This window comes from Mus pahari, chromosome 13 (genome assembly GCF_900095145.1).
Source record: "Mus pahari chromosome 13, PAHARI_EIJ_v1.1, whole genome shotgun sequence".
In the NCBI taxonomy this organism is placed as follows: domain Eukaryota; kingdom Metazoa; phylum Chordata; class Mammalia; order Rodentia; family Muridae; genus Mus; species Mus pahari.
Window position 1 is genome coordinate 90,188,278 of NC_034602.1, and position 22,599 is coordinate 90,210,876.

Here is a 22,599-nt window from a genome sequence, read left to right on the forward strand (position 1 = left end):
CTGTAGCTGTAGGTCTATAGCCTCAGACTGGTGCTGCCACAGAACTGTAACCCTGTAGCGGTACACACTGGTGCTGCCACAGAACTGTAACCCTGTAGCGGTACACAGCCTCAGACCTTGGTTATTTACACATTACCTTAGGAGCAGACCTCTTCTCCCATGCTGGCCCCTAAAGCAGGGCTACATCGTTTTGGTTACTAGCCTATTTTAAGTGGAGACACTGTGGGCAACTTGAAAGAAATGATATCAGGCACACAGGCTTGGTCTGAACAAGAAAAAAATAGTACAGATAATGTCTTTGAGGATATAAAAAAAAACCCACATTTATAATTGAGAGACGTTAGACAGACCTCAGATAGTTCATTGAGTTAGTGGCTTAGTTTGAAGTCTCATGTTACAGGCAATTAGGTCCTTATTTAGAAAAAAAAAGGCCTTTATACCTATTTACAATATACACAGCTCCTTGTAAAGAAGTCAGATTTACAACCATTTTTCTAGAAGCCTTTTTTTTTTTTTAAAGTTTTTGTTAATTTTTCCAAATAAGGATGAATAGCTCTATAAAAATGAGATGCAAGAAAGACAGCTGGGGAGCACAGGGTTTGCTCTTGGAGACAGCTATGCTAGGGGAGACTCAGGTCTGAGACGCTCCTGGGAGCCACCTTGCGTTCCTCTTGTGCTGTTCACTTCACAGTACCCATGCTGGTCACTGGCCTCGGAACCTGTGATCCAATGATTCCTTTACACTCAGCACTTCCCACACTCAGTGAAGAGCTGTGTGAACGGAGACTGCTTCAATGCCTCTGGACCCGACAGGCTGTGGTCTCTCACCAGTCCCTCCATCTCAGCAGTTCCGAGGTCCATCTTCTGCCCCCCTCTCATGCTGCAAGCTATAGTAACAGTTCTGACAGACACGCACTGGGGACGAGATTTTCAGGCGCTTGATTTCTGACTGAAACCGACTGCACCTAAAGGAGAGGGAACATAAGTTAGTTTGAGGTCATCCCTGTGAGGTGCCACTGGGTGAGACACCCATGAGTGCTGTGAGGCTGGACTGGAGAGTGGGGAAGTCTGCTAGCTGGCGGGCACCATGCTGGAACAGCCAGCACCCAAGGCCAGGCTGGTTGGCACTCATGCTGCATGACTCAAGATGCTGCATTAACATCAGGTGATGTTACAAAGATGTCAGGGGGCCATTTCTTTCGGTAGACATTAGAAACACAGTACAAACTGAGGGTTCTCATACAGATGTGAGGCTGAGAAGCAGCTGTGGAGGCCTGACTTAGGGATCACTGCCCTGGATCAGTGAGCGGCCAGGATAGGGGTTGGGGGGAGGGGGGCCAGCAGCTTAGGGCTAAGCCAGTCGGTCTGACTGACTGCTGCAGGTTGTTGCACACATGGGCCTACAGCTGCGGCAAGTGAGCCTCACCAGAGAGCTAACTTTCCCCCTTCTGGTCAGAAGACTCGGTGGTGCTCATCTTACTCCAACATCCACTTAGATTTGTTGCCTTGTTTTGAATTTGTTCCTTGGGAACTGCTCACATAGTATATATTGATGGCATTTGGAGATATTTCTATACAAGTATACAGCATGCTTTGATCTTAACCACTCATCTCTGGCTTTGTCACCCTTCCCCGGCACCTTAACTAATACCTAGTCATTATGGTTTGACTTGCAGGTCGAGCCCACATTTATTTTCTTAGTTTCAATTCAAGGAGGGTCATGAACATGTGCCGGCTGTATACGGTCTCTCTCTGTACAGCCCATTTCACTTAGCACAAATGTCCCTCAATTTCATTTCTTTGTTCATTTAAGGCCAAATAATACTGTAGGTGTATGTATATGCCAGAAACTTACACTACTCTTGTATTATGTTTTATTTAGTGTGTGTCTGTCAGTTGTGGATAGCCCTGGGGCTAATTATGTTTGACGTTAATTCCATTCTCCTGTGAGTGGCTGCAAACAAGGAATGAGTCAGCCCTCAGGTGATTTCCTGTAAACCTGCTTCCCACCTTAATTTTTTTAAAAAAAAGGAGAGCAGATGATTGGGCAGATAAAAGGGAAGGTGGAGTGGAAGGTGGGGAGAGAGAGAGAAGGAGAAAATGGAAGAGGGAGAGGATGTAGAGGAGGAGGAGGAAGAAGAAAAGTGGAGGAGAAGCACATGGCCTGGAGAAACCGCAAGTTCTAAGGGGTCTCATAGATAGTATAGTGGTAGATCTGCCCAATCTAGGCGCATAGCATGTATTCATATTAATTGAGTTGTATTTTCATTGCTGGGGCATATTTGGGTTGGAGATTTACTGAAATAAAATGGTGCCCAATGTATTGATTTGAATTCAACTAACCTGAGATAAAGGTTCAGAACTAGATAGGGAATATTAGCCACTGACTCCAAGTAGAGAGGGCAGTGATAATCATCTGCTACAAACAGGTATTAGTAGAAGTCTGTGGCTCCGGGTAGAGAGCACAGCAGACAGATGGTATAACGGGATGGCTGCTCTAGGCAGAGAGCTTAACAGTTAAAAACTATCTGCTTTCTATAGGCAAATATTAGTGGAAGTTTGAATTAATTGTTTTAAAGATGGTATAAAGATATAATGCTCTAATAATAAGTCTTACAGGAGACTCATATTCTGTCTAATGTGGGCTCCATGGGAATTTGGGGTTTAAATCCTGGTTTGACAAGCTGCCTCTTATAAGCAGGTATAGAGAGAAAAGGAAAGAGAAAAGGAAAGGGGAAAGGAAGGGAAAGGAAAATAGACGTTTGAATCAAGTGTGGATGGTATAATAAAGTCTGCAGGAGATTAACTTGGGCTCCATGGGAATTTGGGTTAATATCCTGACATGACAAATTAGAAAGGCCTAAATAGGCAAAAATGTGTGTGATTTTGAGTATTGTGGTGGTTTTACTGTTCCTCTGGGACAAGAGGGCAAGCTACAGGTTTTCCTGGTTACCGGCTGAAGGATATGCTGATTTGTAGAAAAGGTTTTGTCTTTGTGTTTTTGGAAAAGGTGATTAAGGTATTTACACCTTCCAGAGTCATATGGATCAGATTTGATAGAGGGATAGCTGGGCTGCATGGCAGGTTCGGTTTTAGTTTCCATATGCATTGTGCTACTTCATATCCCTCGGCAGCATTCAAGGGCTTCTTGTCCTCCCTCTTCTTAGGAGCGTTTGCTACTGCTGGAGACAGCTAGTCAGACTAGGGTCAGACTCACTCACTGTGGGTCTGATCTGTATTTCCCTGATGCCCACTTCGTGTATGCGCTGATTACCTATGAGGTATCTACTCACACTACCTAGCCAACATTGAATCTAAATTGCTTGGCTTCTGTTGTGTTTTTAGTTCTTTGATTCTAGATGGGAGCCCTGCCTATCTAGATGAATGGCCATGAATGGTGAGGACTGGCGGTGGGTGGCCCCCACCTGCCTTTCTGTAGATGGTGTCCGCGCTGCTCAGCTCAGCCCTTTTCTGAAAGAACCTTTTGGTCTGTGGCGATCTCAGGTGTCATGGTTTGCTTTTCCTGCTTTGGAATATGATCTAGAAAACCGCCTAAATTGGGTTGTTGGGTTCTTTTTCTTTCTTTCTTTCTTTCTTTCTCTTTTTTCTTTTCTTTTTTTTTCTTTTCTTTTCTTTTCTTTTCTTTTCTTTTCTTTTCTTTTCTTTTCTTTTCTTTTCTTTTCTTTTCTTTTCTTTTCTTTTCTTTTCTTTTCNCTTTTCTTTTCTTTTCTTTTCTTTTCTTTTCTTTTCTTTTCTTTTCTTTTCTTTTCTTTTCTTTTCTTTTCTTTTCTTTTCTTTTCTTTTCTTTCTTTCCTTTTAAAAAAAGAAAAGGTTTCTCTGTGTAGCCCTGACTGTCCTAGAACTCAGAGAGCTCCCAGTCTCTGCCTCCCAAGTGCTGGGATCAAGAGAATACACCACCACTGCCCGGCCTGAGCCAATTATCTTAAAGTGTCTCTCCTATGTTTTCCTTTGGTACAGTCAGAGCTTCCTGTCTTGTCCCTAGCGAGGTCTTGATCCATCTGAGCTGACTTCCTCCCAGGATACTAGAGGTCAAGTGTTAATCGGATGTGGTTACCTGGGTTTCAGGCTTACCCGAGCCTCTGCACACTGCCCCCTGGCCTGTCTACCTGCTTTCATCCTGGCGCCATGCTGCTGCAGCTGTTGTAGCTTTTGACTTCTTTGTTCCCACATTAATTTTAGAATTGCTCTGCGAAGTTCTGTGAAGACTGCCAGTGGTGTTTTGAATTGGGGCCACAGTGCCTTTTACTTACAGTAGCACAGGAATCTTAACATTAGCACAGGAATCTTAACAACATTAACTCTTCTAGTTTGTGCACGAGAGAGGCCTTCTGACCTGTTACTGTCCTCCTCCGCTTTATTCCCAGGGGCGTGTGCACATGTGGGAAGCACATTCCCCGAGCCGTCTCCCCGGCCAGCATGGACTCCCCAGGATGTCTGCTCCAAGGACGAAGGTGTAGGTGAGCATCATTTTATGGTGACAGCTGTCATCTGCTCTGGGACACTTGCGAGGGTCACCCATCTGCTCTGGGACACTTGCGAGGGTCACCTTGGAGCTATGCTTTGGGGGCAGTGTCGCCTCAGGTTGGAGTTTCCTTCTCTTTGTGTTTTATACGGAGATCTGCACATCCCATGGAGCTACACTGGTTTTCATTATCAGCCTGACACAAAGTCACCTTGGAAAAGTCTCAACTGAAGGACTGCCTCCATCCAGTGGGCAACCAAGTGCTTAAGAGGGTCGCTGGGCTGGCTATGGGAATTCTGTGCAAGGGCTCAGGAGTGAAGCAGTCCTCAGCGGCAGAGGGCAGGAAGGCTGTGGGCCAGGTTCTACTCCTGCATAGCTTTCCTCTGCACCACTACCACGCAGTCACTGCTCCAACAACCTTCACTGCACATACGAGAACAATGGGTGACTCAAGGAATTGCCTATACTTAATATTTGGAAAACACTCCAAGAGCAGCTACATGACAGTGCTGTACTCCACCTGCAGCTACAGGGTCAGAGCACACTGTCACAGAACAGGACGTCCTGCCCCGACCTCACACAAGTCCCAAGCAGAAAGGCTGGCATTGGCCTTCCCTCTAATTCATCCTTCAGGCCACTCCCCAGAATAAATAAGTAGTAATTACAACCCCCTCTCCAGCTATCCTTTGTCTCTATACTTGATGTCATTCTGTCCTTGCAGCAGCTCTCAAGGCAAGCTGTCTTTATCCGTCTTTTAACCACAGAGAACAAGCTCAGAGGGTTTCAGTCACTTACCCGAGGTGACAATGAACATTTGGTCAGTCAGTGGAAAGGCCACCCCCTCACCAGAAACCATACGTTGCTTATGAAACCCCAGAACCTGCCTTAGAAAACAATTATACAGGAGTTTTCTGTGAAGTGTTTAGGCAGAGGCACTATGGGTGTGTCAGAATGTGGATCTCTTCTGTGTGTGCCAGGCGAGGGAGGCGCCAGGCGAGGAGGCCTGCTTGTGTAATCAGGGAATAGCAAGCTCATGCTCTTTCTGGGTCAAGAGAGATGCCTGCCTTACAACCCAATGCAGACTCCAAATAGTTTAAAAAGTAAAACTTGCAAACTTTAAAAGAAAATTAAGTTTCCTGTGTGATCAAACCTAGGACACCAAAATCCTACTATGCGCGCGCGCACTGCAATACAGTAAGTGCAACCACGCGATTAGAGTCTTTCTACTAGACAGCACAAGTGCAAAACTAAACACAAGCCACAGACTTGCAGGAAGTATGCACACAATGCGGGGAAGGGTCAGAGTCCAGGGTACAGAGAGAACTCAAGGAGAGAGAGAGAGCAAAGGGGGGGGGGGGAAGAAGCAAGAGGCAAACCTACAAGGACAATGGGGCGTTTCCCACCGCATCTGAAAAGATCCCAGTGGCCGCAGCATTGAGGTTAAACCAACGAGGCACATTTCCTTGTCATTAGATTGGCAAAAGGGAAGCAACTCGGCAGCACCACGAAGGACTGAGAATCTGAAAGGTTCTGAGGGACCCGTGGTAGCACAACTGCTCTAAGAGTCATTTACAAGACACGGGCAAGATCCAGAGCTGAGTCTGTGTCCTGTGGGATGTTCTACTCTGTCTCCAGGCGAGGGACTCCGGCACTTAGACCAGAACATACTGTAGCCTGATTTACATTATTTGTAAAATGGAAAGAAGACACCAAGAGTCCTTAGGAGCTGAGCCTAAGGGACATACATTCCTAAACTGTCCAAGAACAGGGTTAAATTGAATATATTATAATTGTTATTTGTGAATGGATTTTAAAAAATGGGAATGCAACTTTACAGGAAAGCGCAAACAGTGCACAGCGTAAAGCTCAGAAACACTGTGTGCAGGGTCCCAAATGCTGAGGGGTGTACAGACTCACAGACAAGTCAGGTGCCATCCAGAAAGGTAGGGAGGGAAGGAAGGCTTGTGTGCAGAGTGGTCACACACACATCCTGTGTGCCTCTAGAACAGTTCTGGCGGGATGCACGCGCATGTCAGAGTCGGGCTGGCAGCCACTGCTGGTGACTGTTTCTGTGCTCTCTCAGAGAGGAAGAGCTCATGATTGCAGAAAAGGGAAGAGCGGAAGGGACAATGGGTCCACACAAACCCCCACCCCACACAGGACACGGCCTTGCAAACCAGCACCCGTGCAGGGTGCAGCACACCCAGGAAACTCACTTCTGACAGAAGAGCTGCCCACAGTTCCTGCAATGGTGCCTTCGCTCTGTGAGGGAGAAGCGCACGGAGCACCCCGAGCAGCTGTCACCGCCTTCATCCTTCACCCAGTGGTCAGCGGCCGAACGGCCAGGCTGGTCACTCACGGACCAGCTGAACACTCGGCCTCGACTGTCACCCACGAGGATCCTGCTGTGATCCCTACGTAAGACACAAGAAGGCCTCTGGTCCAGAGCTCTGGGTGTTCACAGGGAGCCCCATCCCCTCAAAGGACGTTAAAGGAGAAAAAAATTAAAACTGAACCTGAATTTTTTTTTCCCCATTTCAATTTCCTTTGGCTCAACACTGTGTGAAGCACACAGATAACATCTTGGTTTATTTGTTGAGAATTAAAATCTACACAATGGCAAGTTTCAGACCCGAAGTACCAGACCAGCTATGATAACATGTGCCTCAAGGACTGGGTTAAAACGTGGGTCCCTAGATGTGCCAAATGATCTAGAAAGGGAGATGGGCTGGAAAAAGCCTGGCTCTTACTTGGAGACACCCAATGCAGTGACCTCGGCTGGGTGCGTGTTGTCCTTTCGATCAAAGGCTGTATGCATAGTCAGTTTGCTTCTGAACACCAGCTGCCGCTCCCACCGGTACCCTGAAACGGAGATGTATAAGACCCAGACAAACCAAACCTAGGGAGTTACACAAATCAATGAAGATTTGGGACTGTGGTTTCTTTTTTATAACATGTCTAGCCTGATGTATGGGAGAACTGTAGGAGACCTCGGTCTTTGGCTCAGGCACAGAGTTGATCAAGGCTAGACAAAGGATAGATCAAGAGAGCTGGACCCCCAAACACACGGCCTGTCACAGGGCTCACAGGCAGGGAGGGAGACACCAGAACTCAAGTTACCAGGTTTCAATCTGCTGTAACTTCGAGCTTCGATGGGGTTGGGATGCGGGTGGGCGAGGGGGCCCTGCAGATGTGCTCTGGTCTGGCCCTCAGAGTAGTTCACAAATATGAAGCCATCTTTCTCATCTAGACTGAGCTGGTCGGACCAGCGCCTGGAGTCGTCAGAGCCGCTGTCGGTACACCACGTGGCAGTGGCCCTGCAGGAGGCTGCCCGCGGCCTGTGGCTGGTGCTGCTGGGCTGGCTCGACGTGTCCTTGGGATCCTGGCTGACACTGGCCTCTTCTGTTTCAGAATCACTGCTGTCTTCATCTTGGACTTGCTGCCCTGGGTAAGGCATTGGGGAGACGAGAGACGGGAGACTGACTCATCAGTCAGTTACGTTTGTCCATTAGATGGGAGGCACACTCACAACCAAGCATAGGTAGCAAGATTATACACAGTGAGAACGCGGAGGATAGTCCTTAGAATCCCATGTCCTAGACTGACCACAACTGAGAGAATCCTTAGGTGGCATTTGACCCTTCATAGTAACATCTAAGCCACTCTCCCTGGCAGTCTGGCTCCTCAGGTGTTCTCCCCCTCACAGTAGGTCCACGGCGCTGCAAGCGGTGACTCCACTTGAACTTGTCTTCCCAAACCTTGTGTGCACTGGTATTACCTGTCTTTGATGACACCTCAGTCTAAAATCTTACCCAACTCCTTCAACTCAAAGCGCCTCCTCCCTCTCCCAAACTCTCCCGCCATGCCTCTGGGTTCCCGTGTTCTTTACAGCAGCACAGGGGACAGAAAACATGACCCCGGTCCATGGCACATTCTAGAGTGTGTGTGTGTGTGTGGTAGTGGGGAACAAGCACGAGCCTTGCCCATGCACTGAGTAACCATGTGACTTCTAAGACAGTGACTTGTGTAAGTTTCAACGCTGAATCTTCCCACTGTCATTTTACGCTCCCCACAGCTCCCTACCGCCTCCAAACATCTCTCAAAGGAAGGATCCCTGGGGAAAGGTGTGAGCAAGTGGAACCGAGAGGAATGGACAGCGAGCACACAAGTGCTAGCACACTACACACGCCGACTTAGGCCTTAGTGACACAAACGGTAGGCTTGGCGGAGGCTTAGCTTCACGTCCAAAGCTGCTGAGGGACAGCTTTGGTCTGCAGTGAGCCAGGCTGCCCTCAGTCTCATCCCCAGCACACAGTCCTTCTCCAGCACACAGTCCTTCTCCAGCACACAGTCCTTCCCAGCACACAGTCCTTCTCCAGCACACAGTCCTTCTCCGCGTACTGGCCACAGTGTGCATGCACGCGGGAGACGGCACTCGCTGTCTCAACGCCCTGAGTCCTGCCCTTCTTCCACCCCCTAATCTCATCTGCTTTAGTCATTCACTGAATAAAGGCGATTCATTTCAGGGGACTCCATCATCCATGCCTTGGATAAAGCAGGTGACCTCTAACAGTTACTGATTCAAATTTTCTGAATTTTACCTTCTTCCTACCAACACTTCAGATAACCTCTTCTGAAGCTACAATTGTGCCTCCCGGCAGGGGGATTTGTGAGGATTTACATCGTCAACACAGTACAACATTAAAATGTGCTGCCTATGGATTTCTCAACCTGGCACAGAAAGCAGGCACTCCCAGTTTACCGAGAGGGGCTGTGCCCTTCTGAGAATGCGCCTTTCTACGCAAGAGCTCCTTATGTCATCCAAGTCATTCAGTAAACTGAAAACTGATTCTTTCCAGCAAGTCACTAGTGCCAGGCTAGGGAGGGACAGCAACCCAGGGCAGGACGCTGCTGGCTCTAATGGCCCACGTGGGCAGGATCAGGAGGGCTGAGTGCTAATGTCTGGCTTGGAAGCAATTTAAGAGCCTGGCAGTTTCCTGTCTCCATCCCACAGTGCACCCCACGAGCTGGGCACAGCAGCTGTAGAACTGAGGTGAGGGGCTGACTCACCCAACCCTGTGCCCCCACAGAACTGAGTCACAGACCCTTCAACTGTGGGGAAAGCACTCCTGTATTCAGCTTGTGCCGCTCGGAGGGCGGGCCCTGGTGAACTGGAGTGACGCTGGCATGTGTGCCCACAGAGCGGCGGCAGCAGTGCTGTGTGTGCAGCCTGCTTCAGCTGCTCGGTCGAAGCTTTTCCCCGGTGACCTAAATACATGAAATGACTCAGTGCTTGTCACGTACCTATCTGTGCTTCCGGGCAGCCCTCCTGCATCTCCAAGTCTTCCACAGGCTCAGGAGCTGGTGTTTCAGGAACCTGCAGGAATTCCATTCTCCAGAACTGTGGGGAAATAATGTGGACATAATGCCGCTCAACAAACAGACTGGATACAGCGAACACATTAGCTCGGGAAGGTGTGCTCTGAGGGTTAGTTAGGTGAGTCCACTGACCACCGCTTAAATTGGGTTTTCTGGACCCACTAGGCCAGCCGCCTCACATGGTAGCTGTCCCTCACCAGAGGGAAAGGACCCTAGCCAGGCAGGTTTAAAATCACAATCAGCATGGTGGGCTGAGTGAGCATGTTTGGGTCTCCATTGGTGGACTGTTCAGGAAGGATCGGGAGGTGTGGCCTTGCCGGCAGAGGTGGGTCCCTGGGGATAGGGGTGGGGGAGGGGGCGCTGAGGTTTCACAGGCTTAGGCAGCCCAGGCTAGCTCTGCCTCCTTCCTTCTTCCCTTTACTCTTTGCTTTCTGACTTCAATTTGAGGATAAGAGGTAAGCTCTCAGCAACTACTCTTGTGCCCTGTCTGCCTGCTGCCAAGCTCCCCACCATGATGACCATGGACTCACCCTCTGAAACTGTAAGGCCCCAACTAAATGCTTTCTTCTATAGGTCGCCTCGGTCATGGCGCCTTCCCGCACAGGGAAACCTCCCTTTCCTACAGAACCTCTCTCCTGCGTGATGAGTGCCACCTCCAAGCATGTCTGTCTGTGGCAATTTTAGTAGTGTCTTAGACATTTAACAGTGGGAACTGTCGCCTCAAGGACTGAAGGCAGGGGTGTGTCCCCGCAGGACTGCAGGCAGAGCCACAGTATGTGACGGGAGTGGAGTCAGCTTCATTGTCTCTAAGCTTGGGCCTGCAATTGAGGGTGATAGTCACCCAGCTTTGACAAAGGCCACAGTTAAGGATAACAGGCCCAAACAGGGGAAAATATATAGCTACAAAGAAAAAGAAAAATCTCCTGAGAAAAACCCAATCATGTGAGGGACTACAGAGGTAGCACGTGCATTGTCTCTTCTGCGATGCTCACCACATAGACAGTAGCCAAAATGGTATGTTGCATTATGCTTCAGGGGACCAGCCTGAGAGTGGACAGAAGGCCTCAAGACAGGTCTTCTGTGTGCACATATGAATATGCATGTGTGTACATATGAACATGCATGTGGGTAGTGTGTAGCTTGCTTTCTGAGGTGAACTTACCCGGACGACTCCATCCGAGTGTCCTGTCACGATGACATTCTGCGTGTCCCACTCGTTCATCTCGGACACGCAGCAGCAGACAATCTGCTGGCTCCGGCCTGTGAATGTGTTCACACTCACGATGGGGTTCCCGTTGATGCTCCACACATGGATGTACGTGCCAGCACAGGACACAATGTCCCCCTGTCAAGAAGGGGAGTCTGTTACTCTCTTTGCTGAACTTCATAGCACAGGTCTAGCCATCAAACCCTTTCAGTCCTTTGACTACTGGCTGCACGACTCGCAGTGTCTCGCAGTGACCTGGAACTCAGTGCTTGACGATTTACACGTCTCCCTTAGAAACTTCTTCAGGAATTCAGAGCTGAGTCCCTGCTGGGCACCTCCCCTCCTGCCTGGGCTTTCTCTCCTCCATGAAGCTGTGTCACCCAAGGAGGAGAGGGACCATTCTAATTAGGATTGTGACTTCTTCTGGGTGTGACCAGAATCTATTCCTGCTTCTCATTAGAGACCTGAGCCCTCAACTAACTTTTAAGTAACAAACTCAAATACTGAGAGCAGAGGGCTAAGAGGATGATAAGCTCAGGTGTGCTACACATCTCTTCAGTGACTGAGAAGACAGACGGATCTGACGAACTACTCTAACAGCTACTGTAAAATCTGTACTTAACGGCAAGTGAGGATCTGGGGTTAATACTTTTTGCTGTACATGCTAAGTGAGCACTTTGGATATATTGTCACTAAAAACTTCAACAGAACTCTTCCATTCTTAGTGGGCCCCACGGTCTCCTCATCACTAGAGAAGCACACTCTACGATGTTTTATTTTCATCCATTCTTGCTCTCTTTAAAGTGTGCAGCAGTGAATGGATTTCCAGGGGGGAAAAATGTTGCCTGGGTTATAAAACTTAACACCCATTTGCATTTCAAGCCACTTATTAACCAAGCAGAAGGCAGTGGCACCTACAGGGGATGTCTGTCGACTTTGCAAACACTCAGTTTGCCTTTGGTTTGGCAATACACTTCCTCAACCCACTACTCACTGTTAGCTCATTAATGCAAAGAGCGGAGACGGGAGCTCGGTGGCCGCGGAGCTGGGTTAGGAATGACAGTTTGTTCAGGTCCCAGATGATGCAGGTTCGGTCTCGGGACCCGCTGACAATTATGTGGTAGGCCAGGGATGCTGTGGCACAGGTGACAGTATCAGTGTGGCCAAGTAGAGCCTACAAAAGACAACAGCAAGGAACCAGGCCGGTTACAATGGCAGGGTGTGGCGGTCACCTAGCAGGCAGACGGCTTACACCTTGTCCTGGAACTCACTTTGTAGACCAGGCTGGCCTCAAACTCAGAAATCCGCCTGCCTCTGCCTCCCGAGTGCTGGGATTAAAGGCGTGCGCCACCACCGCCCAGCCCACCTTCATATTCTTCTTGGAGGGAAGGGAAATAGTGACCCAGATCTTTGAAGGAAGAGGGGATATCAGTCACAACTGGCTTGGATTTCTTGCCACTCTTTCCATGTGATCATGTACTGATTATGGGTCCCAAAGCAGAGACTGTAAGCTGGGTTTCTAGTCTTCTGCCACAAACTCCTATTTAGACGGTATTTGAGGAGCTGCAATTTTAAAAAGGTGTATGGACCAAGTGCAATTATTATATTATCCCAAAGAAATTAGGATTGCATGGTTACTGTCTGTGACCCTGAAGATATCGGGGAGCACGCACAGTCTTGCCACGATGCAGTCCTGCTGCGTCCAGCAGCTCTGCCATCTGGAGGAAGGCTGAGGAAGCCCAGAAAGTTGTTTAAAGTCCTCAGGTCTCGTGCACATGAGCGTCAAAGTACTTCACAGAGGCAGTGTGACCCTGCTGAGACTTCACATGGCTAATCTCAGTGGGACCAAGGAGTGTCAGTCTCTGGGGATGACTGTTGGTCAACAGTCACGGATTTAATTCTTTCCATAGATGCCTAAGGCAGCTTGATTTGGCTTTAAAATGGCCTTGGAGTCAGAATTAAATTTTGGCTTTATCTCAAAGGTAATGTCGGCATGCCTTTTAAGGTCTGTCCCTTCACTTCTAATACAGTAACTATGTCACTCAAGGCTCAGAGTCCTGTGATGCCCTGAACACAGTAGGTACTGAACAGCTGAGGCTCTTACACTGCTTTTCAATCACACCCTAAAAGCACAGATGTCCTCTGCTTATTTGAAAACACCTACGATGCGTCCTCACAGATCAAGTGCTATAAAATGGCTGAATACGGAGAAGGCAGTTCAGTGAGCAAAGACTCAAGCCCACACCTGGGGCCCCGAGGTCAATTCTTAAAATCGACGGAAAGTTAGAGGAGGGAACAGACTCCACAAAACAGCTTAAGTAAAAACAAACAAACAAAAAAACCCATTGTATTAATTAAAAATCAATAACAGAATCTTACTGATTAAATGATCAAAATACTTGTCAGCAACACCTTGGGGATTTTTCTGGACACGTGAATGACTTTGACATGTCCTTAGGTATGACAAATGACAAAAGAAATAAGGACGTGGTGGTCCAGGTAAGCAGAGGCCATGGTAGAGGGCGCTAACGTGAACCCACAGCAAAACATTCCGTGTACATATAATTCCTAGGAAACATTTGTATTTCTTAGATATGCTGAAGTACAGTTCCAAAGGCAACTGCCTTTAGATTGTAAGAGGCAGGTTTTGACAAATAGGCATAGTCTGACTATAGAGAATAACAAGTTTTGGCCGGGTGTGGTGGCACACACACTTGACTCCAGCACCCAGGCATCTGGGGCCATGAGTCTAAAGACGGCCTACACTACACAGCTGGAAGCAGACTTAACAAGAACCAACATACGCCTCACCCCTCAGAGCCAAAGCCGTGTCCACCTCGACACGTTCTGGAGTGGCTCTGGCCTGAGGAGTCTTTTGTAGTGTCTGGAGGCTGGTGGCCGAGCAAGACTGTGCCCGCCTTCCCAGGGTGCGATTACCTGCTTGAGCGTGAGGGGCTTGGCCTTTTCTTTGGAGGTGCCCATCTCCCAGACACACACCACGGTGCTTGTCCCACCGGTGATGACGAGCTTGGGGTTGGGGCAAACCGCGCAGAGGATCTGGCCCCATTCAGACAAACACTCATAAACAGTCACTGCCTGTAGACAAAGCAGATGTGAGCCACAGGTCACCAAGTGCTGCAGATTTCAGCAAGAAGAGGGGCAGAGCTGAGTTCCCAGGGAAGGTCTCTGGAGGGACCTCATCCCGGGCCAGGTTCAGTTACAGTGACAGTTCCACTCAGATTCTACCCCTAACTGCCCAAGATCATCTAAACTACGGTGGCTGCTAAGCATCAAATTTGAGAGTCTGTCTTTTATCCAGTGAGGGAACACGATGTTCAACCTGTGTGATCAGCTCGGTAAAGGGCATGTATGCCGCAGCCATGGAGAGTGAACAGAGGAGCACATGCCTGTTTAGGGAGCACTGCCCAGTATAACCAGAGGACCATGTGCTCTATCTGGGTGGGAGATAGGCCTCCACAGGGGCCTCTAACGGATCATGGATTTGCTTTTCTAAGACTCAGTGGCAGCTTTTGGTGGGTGGGATGTGGCTCCTTTAGGGACATGGCAAGTGACCAGATTGTGACTTGCCAGAAAGAGGAGGCTATTCAGGCTGCAGAAATGGTGAGCTCTTCGCTGGCTAAGGAGAATTCTGGAAGTAGTGGTGGGGAGCCATCAGCACCCACTTCACAATTTCCAAAACCACTTGTTTGGGCAACATGACCACTCTACTGGCTCTCTCCTTTCTGCAGCAGGAAGTCTTCCCCCTCCCTCCCGTGAAGCCAGGTTGTCAAGACCAAGGAGGGGCAAGGCTGGAGGGAAGCGGAGTTACCTTATCTGACTCGTAGGTCCCCAGTCGGCAGCTGAGGTCTGCATAGCCCCAGGCGAAGGTCTTGTTCCACGCGGGCGGGATGAGCACCTTGTTCTGCTCCACAGCGAGAATGCCTTTATCTGTGCACACGATTTGCCCCACAGGCTCTTTGAGTTCTACAGAGAAACCATTGCACCGAGATGGCGGGACTTGGGATCTCAGTCTCATACACCAGGAAAGCACCCCAACCGGAAGGCTGAAAAGGGATTTCAACGGCAGAGCTCGGGGGCTGCCATCTTACCTTTCACGGGCGTTAGGGAAGGCCTCAGGTTGTCTAGGTGATGGAAAAAGATCTTGTCACTTGTGGCTCCTGGTGGGACAGAGACGCCTATGTTGTCTCCGTTCAGCCGGCTCCGCACGCGCTTTGGTGGGTGAGGCTTTTTAAACAACTGAAGAGGATAACACACTTGATGGGATAATGTCCGCGGCCGGTCTGTGCCGAACGTGTTCCTACCCCACTGACAAGCGTTAGTTACAAGGATCATACACTACATTATCCCTGTCTCAAAACCCTGTTCAAAAGGCTAAGATTACTGTGACACAGGGAAGCAGGGCCACAGTGTCACTGCCAGCTGGGGTCAGCACGCTCACTGCCGAGATGAATTACTTTCTGAAAAGATACAGTCTACTCAAACCACAACTGACCCACAAGCATTTGACAGTGATGTTAAGTTAAGCAGTTCTCCATAACCCTTCTGACCCTGAAGGCAGGCAGGGCCTCTGACAGGATTTATTCCTGCCTGGCACAGCCGTCCCTAATGTGACTTAGCGATGCCTCTTTGGAGTCTTTGAGGTGCTCATAATTTGCTGCCAATCTGTGACCCCCGTTGTTCATTTGAGGGAAGAATTCAGAGAGGCCAGCAAGATTCCGAGTGCCCACACCGCAGTGACCAGGGGCAGAGTTATGCCATCAAAGCGCTTGCTCTGTCAGGCTCATTTGTATCTCTTGCAATGAAACATGTGTGTGTGTGTGTGTGTGTATAATTTTTTTTTTTCCGAGACAGGGTTTCTCTGTGTAGCCCTGGCTGTCCTGGAACTCACTCTGTAGACCAGGCTGGCCTCGAACTCAGAAATCCTCCTGGCAGACTGTTTAATGATGTTTTTTTCCTAGTAGCAACAGCTTTTCTTCTCGATTCCCTCTGAATAATGTTCCTCTAGTCCTCAAGCCCATGTTACTACTCATCTCCCTTTAGCTAGGCAGGCAGAGGCTTTTGCTCCATGAAGGGTGACGATCTATGGCTCTGTTCATCCTGAGGAGGCTTCAGCACAGGGACCCTTAACCATCACAAGTAATTACGATAAAAGAATACAAGTGTGAGGTGCAGTGAAGCCGGATAGAAAGACAGAGGGAATTGGGGAGCGTGAGAAAAGAGAAAAAACCTTCAGTCTTTTGGGATCTGACTCACACTGACCACTGGCTGAGAGTTAATATTTTTCTTATAATTGACTAGATGACTACACAGTGTCTATACCCTTTCCTGAGAGAGATCTCAAACAAGAGTGTTGAAAAGGCTGGTGAACACTTTTATCAGTTTTAAACTATCCTTTCCTTCTTCCTCATTCACAAACCTGACCCATGCACCTTATAGACCACCTTCCAATCTCATTTACAAAATGAAGTTCCTCGAAAGAAGCGAGCAGCCATCGTGGTGGCCGGCTGTGGGGATGCCGGGCTGCCTGTCCTGATGCTGGGCTCTCGTGGGTTTTGTTTCTTCACCAGGTCTGCTTTGGGTCTGTCCTGACCGTGTTCCCAGTTTCTCTAATTAAAGAAAGACAAAGGAACTCTTCTGGATTGACTCTGAATGAAGACCGTTCCTGGTGAGCAAAGTCTTACCCTGGTGGCTTAATTATTTTATTGCCACTCACTGAAGTGGTCAAATTTCTCCAAATGACTCTTAACAAGACACTTTTTGAAAAGTCTCTGTTTTCTCCATTAGTTTTCATTTTATAATGGGGATGTTACACATAAAATTTAGACTATCTAGATTTCAGTAAGTTTAAAGATTTTAGTCCATTATAATTTGGCTTGGTGAGTTCTATCTTAGGCATTTGATAGTATTTTTTTTCTTTCTTTTCTTTTCTTTTTTTTTTTCCGAGACAGGGTTTCTCTGTGTAGCCCTGGCTGTNCTGGAANTCACTCTGTAGACCAGGCTGGCCTCGAACTCAGAAATCCGCCTGCCTCTGCCTCCCGAGTGCTGGGATTAAAGACGTGCACCACCACTGCCTCGTGAAACATATTTTTAAAAGAAGAAAAAAAATTCTTTGGGTTTTTTCTTTTGTTCATTGTTTCTACAAGATTAAAAATATTAAAAGTTCACTTAAGACTCTTGTAAGTCTCTGAAGTACTCATGTGGTCAGTTACGCTGGGAAACTATCCCTGGAGGTAAGTGTCTGAGCCCTGAGATGAGCCTGTGATTCCTTACTGCATGGCTAGGGAGAACACAGCCAATGCCTGCTACGGAGGAGAACAGGCACAGACTCCCAAGCCTGGGTGGCCCCTGCTCTTGTCTTAGACACACACAGGGACGTGGACCACAGCTCCGTTACTGTCTATACATTTGTGAGTTGTTGTTACTGTCTATACATCTGCGAGTTGTAAAGCAGAAACGCACCATGCTAGGCACTGAGGACCTGTGATGGGAAGTCTGTGTGGCTGCTCTTTTGTTAACTCAGCATATGCTGGAGTCACTTGGGAAGAAGGAACCCCAAATGAGAAAAATACCCCAAACAGGCTGGCCTGTGAGAAAGCCTATGGGGGCATTTTCCTGATTATTGATTGATGTATGAAGGCCCTGGTCCACTGTGGGCGGTGCTACCCCTGAGCTCCTGGTTCTGGAGTGTATAAACAAACAGCATGAGCAAGCCACAGGGAGTGAGCCAGCAAGCACTCTTCCATGGCCTCTGCTTCAGTTCCTGTCTCCAGGTTCCTGCCCCGACTTCCCTGGATGACTCTGTAAGACAAAATACCCCCCACCCTCTCCTACCCCACCCCAGGTTGCTTTTGGTCCATAGTGCTTATCATAGCAGCAGAAGTCCTAACTAAGACTAAGATGAAGGCTATGACACTGTGCAAAGTCACAGGCATATAAAGTTACATACCTACTATGACCGTACAATCTAGGTACGAAAGTATTCTCTTTTATTTAATGAAGTATCTTAAAAATAATTCTGTTGGTCTCTTATAGCAAAATAATACAGAAATCCTGCAGTGGTACAGAAATCTTTTAAAGAGCTATTATGAAATTGCACGTGCGTGCACGTGTGTACCCCGAGTGCCCTCAAAGGTCAGACGAGGGGGTCAGAGGCCCCTGGAGCTAGAGTTGTGACAGCACGTGACAGCAGTCGGTCTGATGTCTGTTGGATATATCCATTTGCTATAGAGCACCTGCCCTTGTGACCCTCAGGAGGGAGCAAAGGCTCAGCTCAGGAGGGAGGGAAGCAGCCCCGGCGCTCTGGTCTGAAGGTAGACTCATTTCTCCATGGGAAGTTCAGCTGCACCATGGAGGACTCTGCGCTGGCTGTCCTCTACTCTGTCCCTGCTTTTCCACAAGAAGGCTCACCATGGTTCCGTGTGTTCCCAGTGTCAACGACAGAAACTACAGAGCTGTCACACCCACAGACAGGAACTACAGACATAAGAGGTGTGGCATGAACTGAGAAGCCCACGCCCCTAAGTGCAGAGCCTGCAGGCCTCGTCACGGGCAGGTGGCATGAGCAGCCTGGCCCTGCCTGTGTCCTCATGGTCTTGTGGCCACTCATGGTGCCTCCCACTTCCCCCTGTACCCTGCGTGGTGGGGATGAAGGAAGGAGGCTTGCTCCTCACTGGCTCAATGCTCACATGGTCTCCATTCTGAGTGCTGAGGGCCCTGGCTCCTGGTCGGTCTTTCCGGGAGTCAGATGGTAGGGAGGCAGTCACTGTGTGTCCCAGCCAGTCCTACCACAGCAGAGCCCCTTTATCCTCTCCATCAGTGATGTGGCCCAGACAATTATGATAGATTTCCATGAGGATTAGTTTTAAGTATTGACTTGGCATGACCTAGAGCCACCTGGAAGTCATACTGAGGACCCATCTAGATCAATCTGGCCTCTGAGCATGTCTGTGGGTTCTGAACGCCTTAGCTGATAGCACAGCTAACAGGCGGCATAGCGCCCTCAAGGGCTCGACCTGGGGCTGTGTGAGAGCAGCTGTGACCTAAGCACAAAGCTAGTTTCTTCCTGCCTTTGACTGTGGACGTGATAGGAACTGGCTGCTTCATGTTCCGGCCTTGACTTCCCGATGGACCCGAACCTGGAGCCGCCAGAGAAGGGAAAAACCTTTCTTCCCTAAGCTGCTCTCTTCAGGGTGCTTAGCCACAGCAACAGCAATGGAACTCAATGGCCAAGCACTCTGCTGTTCTGTCTGTGTTCCCCTGCTCTGTGTGTGTCTGTGTGCACACACATGCACACAAGAGCAGGCACACGTGCCATGTAACAAAACTTCTACTTATGTGGACTGTAAAAACAGAAGGGAGAATAATAACAAGCCCTCTACAGAATTTAATGGGTGAATGGTACGACTGCATTAGCAGCTGAGTCTTAACTACCTGTGTGATCATCTACCGACTGAGAGAAACATACCACACCTATACAACGAACCAGACCCACTAACGATGAGAACACCCATACCTGCTTAGGGATCTGGCCGAAGTTGTTAATGAAGCCGATGGTGGCTGTCTCCTTCAGCGGGTCGTTGATGTTGTAGATATCCACTTGCCCCTCATAAAAAAGGTGATGGAAGACATTCACAGCTTCTACAGCGGCGGGGCCCTGCTGCTTATAGCCAAAGATCAGGTCGATCCACTCGTGCAGGTGGGCACTCACGTAATCACACTCCAGAGCCTGTGGTTCCAAAGCAGGCGGAGTCACTGCCTGGCTTTTACTACTTGTTCCCACAGTAAAAGAAACTTGGCTACGGCCAACAGGAACTGAAACACTTAAGAACCACAAGGACAATACAAGTAACATCAAACACGCACAGCACACTGCTCAGGGTCCTCCCTCCACGCTGAGGCCACTGGCTTACCGGGACGCAAGCTTCCTTACCTCACGGTGGACTCGGATGAACTCGCGCGGGTCCCCCTTTGCCCAGGGTGGAAGAATAACATCTCCAAGCTTGGTGCCGTTTTGTTTACAGCCTGAGGAGCGGTTGGATGGACACATTAGGAAGGAAATGTTAAGGGTGAGTTCAGCAGTTAGCTTCCCACTGAAGAAACAGAAGTCCTGTGCCACATCCAGTACCACAACTATTCAGCGTCACGACAGAACACCCCCTTGCCCTTTCCTGAGGTTGTCTGCCATGGCATCTCTCCAGGGTTGCACAAAGACTGCCGACTGTGAGCAAAACCAAGCAGACTTTACAAAGTTAAACAGATTCTTCCTGGTAGGACTCCTCAGGGCTCTGCCAGGCTAAGCCTGCTGCCCTTGAAGAGCAACACAGCAGTTCCTGGAATGCTATTGGCTGCAAATCTCTTTTCAAGGGCATATGTGCGGCTACTGGAGTCTTTTATGATAACCTCAGTACATGAGGTTTCAAATCTTTTGACACAATATATATGCATCTATCTATCTATCTATCTATCTATCTATCTATCTATCTATCTATCTATCTAGCTATCTATCTATCTATCTATGCCTACACTTCCCAAGTGCCGATGAAGGGTACATGCCACCACACCCAGCTGGTACTTAAAATCTTAAGAGGCTCAAACATAGAACAAGGATATCTGGTAGTGATGATCTCATTAAAAAATAAAATCTGAAACATGTTTTTGGAATGTTAAAAGAAAAAATGTTTGGAAAGACTGGGGCCACGTAGCAGAAACAAAAACATCATTTTGTAATAAATACTGACATCTGTCCCAGATTACATGGAATAATCTGGCATTACTAAAGAAATCATTTGAGCCCAGCATGGTGGGATCTGTAATCCCAACACTTAGGATGGGGAGGTGGGGACTACACACTGGAGGCCAGCCTGGGCTACACAGCATGTTACAGGCAAGCCTAGGCTACATAGCAAGTTATAGGCCAGCATGGGCGAGAAGATAAGATTCTCAACTTTAAGAAAAAAAAGAAACCGTCTGTTTTAAGATTTAAAAAACTAATTGGAATTCTCATCCTAAAAAGTTTTTATTGTTAATGAAGTAACTCTCGAAAGTCGTTTTATCTTACAATCTTCTAAGTCCAAGTGAGATCAGCACTGTGAAAGATGGCTATAAACAAGAAACCAGTGGTCGGACTTCACAGCAGTCGCTTATATAGCGCTGTGGTCGGAGGTTTGGACAGTAGTGCTGCATCCAAGACAAAGGAAAAATACTTCCCGCAGAAACTGTGTGCATCACTGGGACTTGGTCACTTATAATGTGGCACGTAGGAAACAGTTTACTGACCAGTGTGTTGAGTGGGTTACAAGTTACTGTATGACTTAAGACAAAAAGTCCAATCATTATAGTGACCACATACCTCTAACCCCCTCAAATGACACCCCCTACCTCGTGTGTGTGTGTGTGTGTGTGTGTGTGTGTGTGTGTGTGTGCCTGCAGAGGCCAGAGGAGTCAGATCTCTTGGAACTGGAGTTACAGGCAGTTATGAGCCCATTTGCATGGCTCTGGGAATAGAACTAGGACCTTCTGCAAGATGGTCTTCACTCTTAACCACTGAGACATCTGTCCCGCCTCACTGAAACAAGAAATAATCTGTAGGCCTCTTGAGAAATACTGCACCTTTAAGGAGTACGGATGTCATAAGTAGTTCCAGAACTACCAGCCATTATACAGACCTTGCAGGAGTGCAGCGCAGACGAGCCCTTGGTTTGCATGGTCTGCAGCCCCCCCCCCCCCATCTCCTAAGTGCTGGGGCTGAGATGTGACAGATAAACACAGGCTTTTAAGGAAGGAAAACAGAAGGGTATCCGGCTGAGATATTCCTAAGTGGAAACAGTGGGATTTTGATGATTTCAAAGACGCCCTCAGAAGGACAGCAAACTGAGATCGAGGAAACCTTACTGGGAGCCAAACCCCCTTCCTCTACCTGCCAGGCAACGGAAGAAACACTGCATGAAATGTTCCTTCAAGACTTGCTGATTTAGCACTCCCCCAACCCCTGCAAACTAGGACACTCACAAGATAAAGAAACGTGATTTAAACTGTTTTGGATTTTATAATGCAAGAGTGTATAAATGCGGAATGCCTTGGGTAACATACCAGATTGAAATGATACACGAGATATTATACACCACTCTTGACCATGAATAGGTTTTCACAAAAACAACATGCCCCACACTACTGGACGCTGCCCGTGTCAGTGTTAAACCTCCTACAGACACTCGGCTGAACCCGCTCTTTGGAGGCACGAGACCATTTACATGCACACTCAAGGGCGTTAGCAGAGCAGGGTGGATCACAGCGCTGTGAACAGTGGCAGGCCTCCCTCCACCAACCTTCGTAAGAAGTCCCACTTCTACGCACCGAGATCAAAGTTGTTAGAGTTGAACAGGAATTCTGGCAAGTAAAAGAATTCTGGGATAAGTTCCTTCACGTCCGCCATGTTGTGCTTTGATGCTGAGTACCAGGCCTCTCGGACACTGTGGAACATCCGGTCTGCCAGGTCAAAGTGGCCGCCCTG

General features: G+C 48.4%; 1 protein-coding gene across 1 annotated transcript in view; it reads right to left on the reverse strand.

Annotated features, from left to right (window-relative positions):
* Positions 1 to 7: 7 nt before the first annotated feature.
* Positions 8 to 22,599, reverse strand: part of Wdfy3 (WD repeat and FYVE domain containing 3) — a 227,846-nt gene continuing 205,254 nt past the window's right edge. Inside the window, exons 57-69 of the mRNA XM_029545025.1 lie at positions 22,443 to 22,596; positions 20,020 to 20,111; positions 19,603 to 19,815; positions 15,179 to 15,326; positions 14,899 to 15,053; positions 14,007 to 14,165; positions 12,064 to 12,243; positions 11,025 to 11,207; positions 9,788 to 9,884; positions 7,604 to 7,927; positions 7,234 to 7,345; positions 6,700 to 6,897; positions 8 to 965 (exon numbers count right to left, since the gene is read on the reverse strand). Of these exons, the coding sequence (XP_029400885.1) occupies positions 842 to 965; positions 6,700 to 6,897; positions 7,234 to 7,345; positions 7,604 to 7,927; positions 9,788 to 9,884; positions 11,025 to 11,207; positions 12,064 to 12,243; positions 14,007 to 14,165; positions 14,899 to 15,053; positions 15,179 to 15,326; positions 19,603 to 19,815; positions 20,020 to 20,111; positions 22,443 to 22,596 (2,139 nt within the window). The 3' untranslated portion in view covers positions 8 to 841. The remainder of the gene's footprint in view (positions 966 to 6,699; positions 6,898 to 7,233; positions 7,346 to 7,603; positions 7,928 to 9,787; positions 9,885 to 11,024; positions 11,208 to 12,063; positions 12,244 to 14,006; positions 14,166 to 14,898; positions 15,054 to 15,178; positions 15,327 to 19,602; positions 19,816 to 20,019; positions 20,112 to 22,442; positions 22,597 to 22,599) is intronic.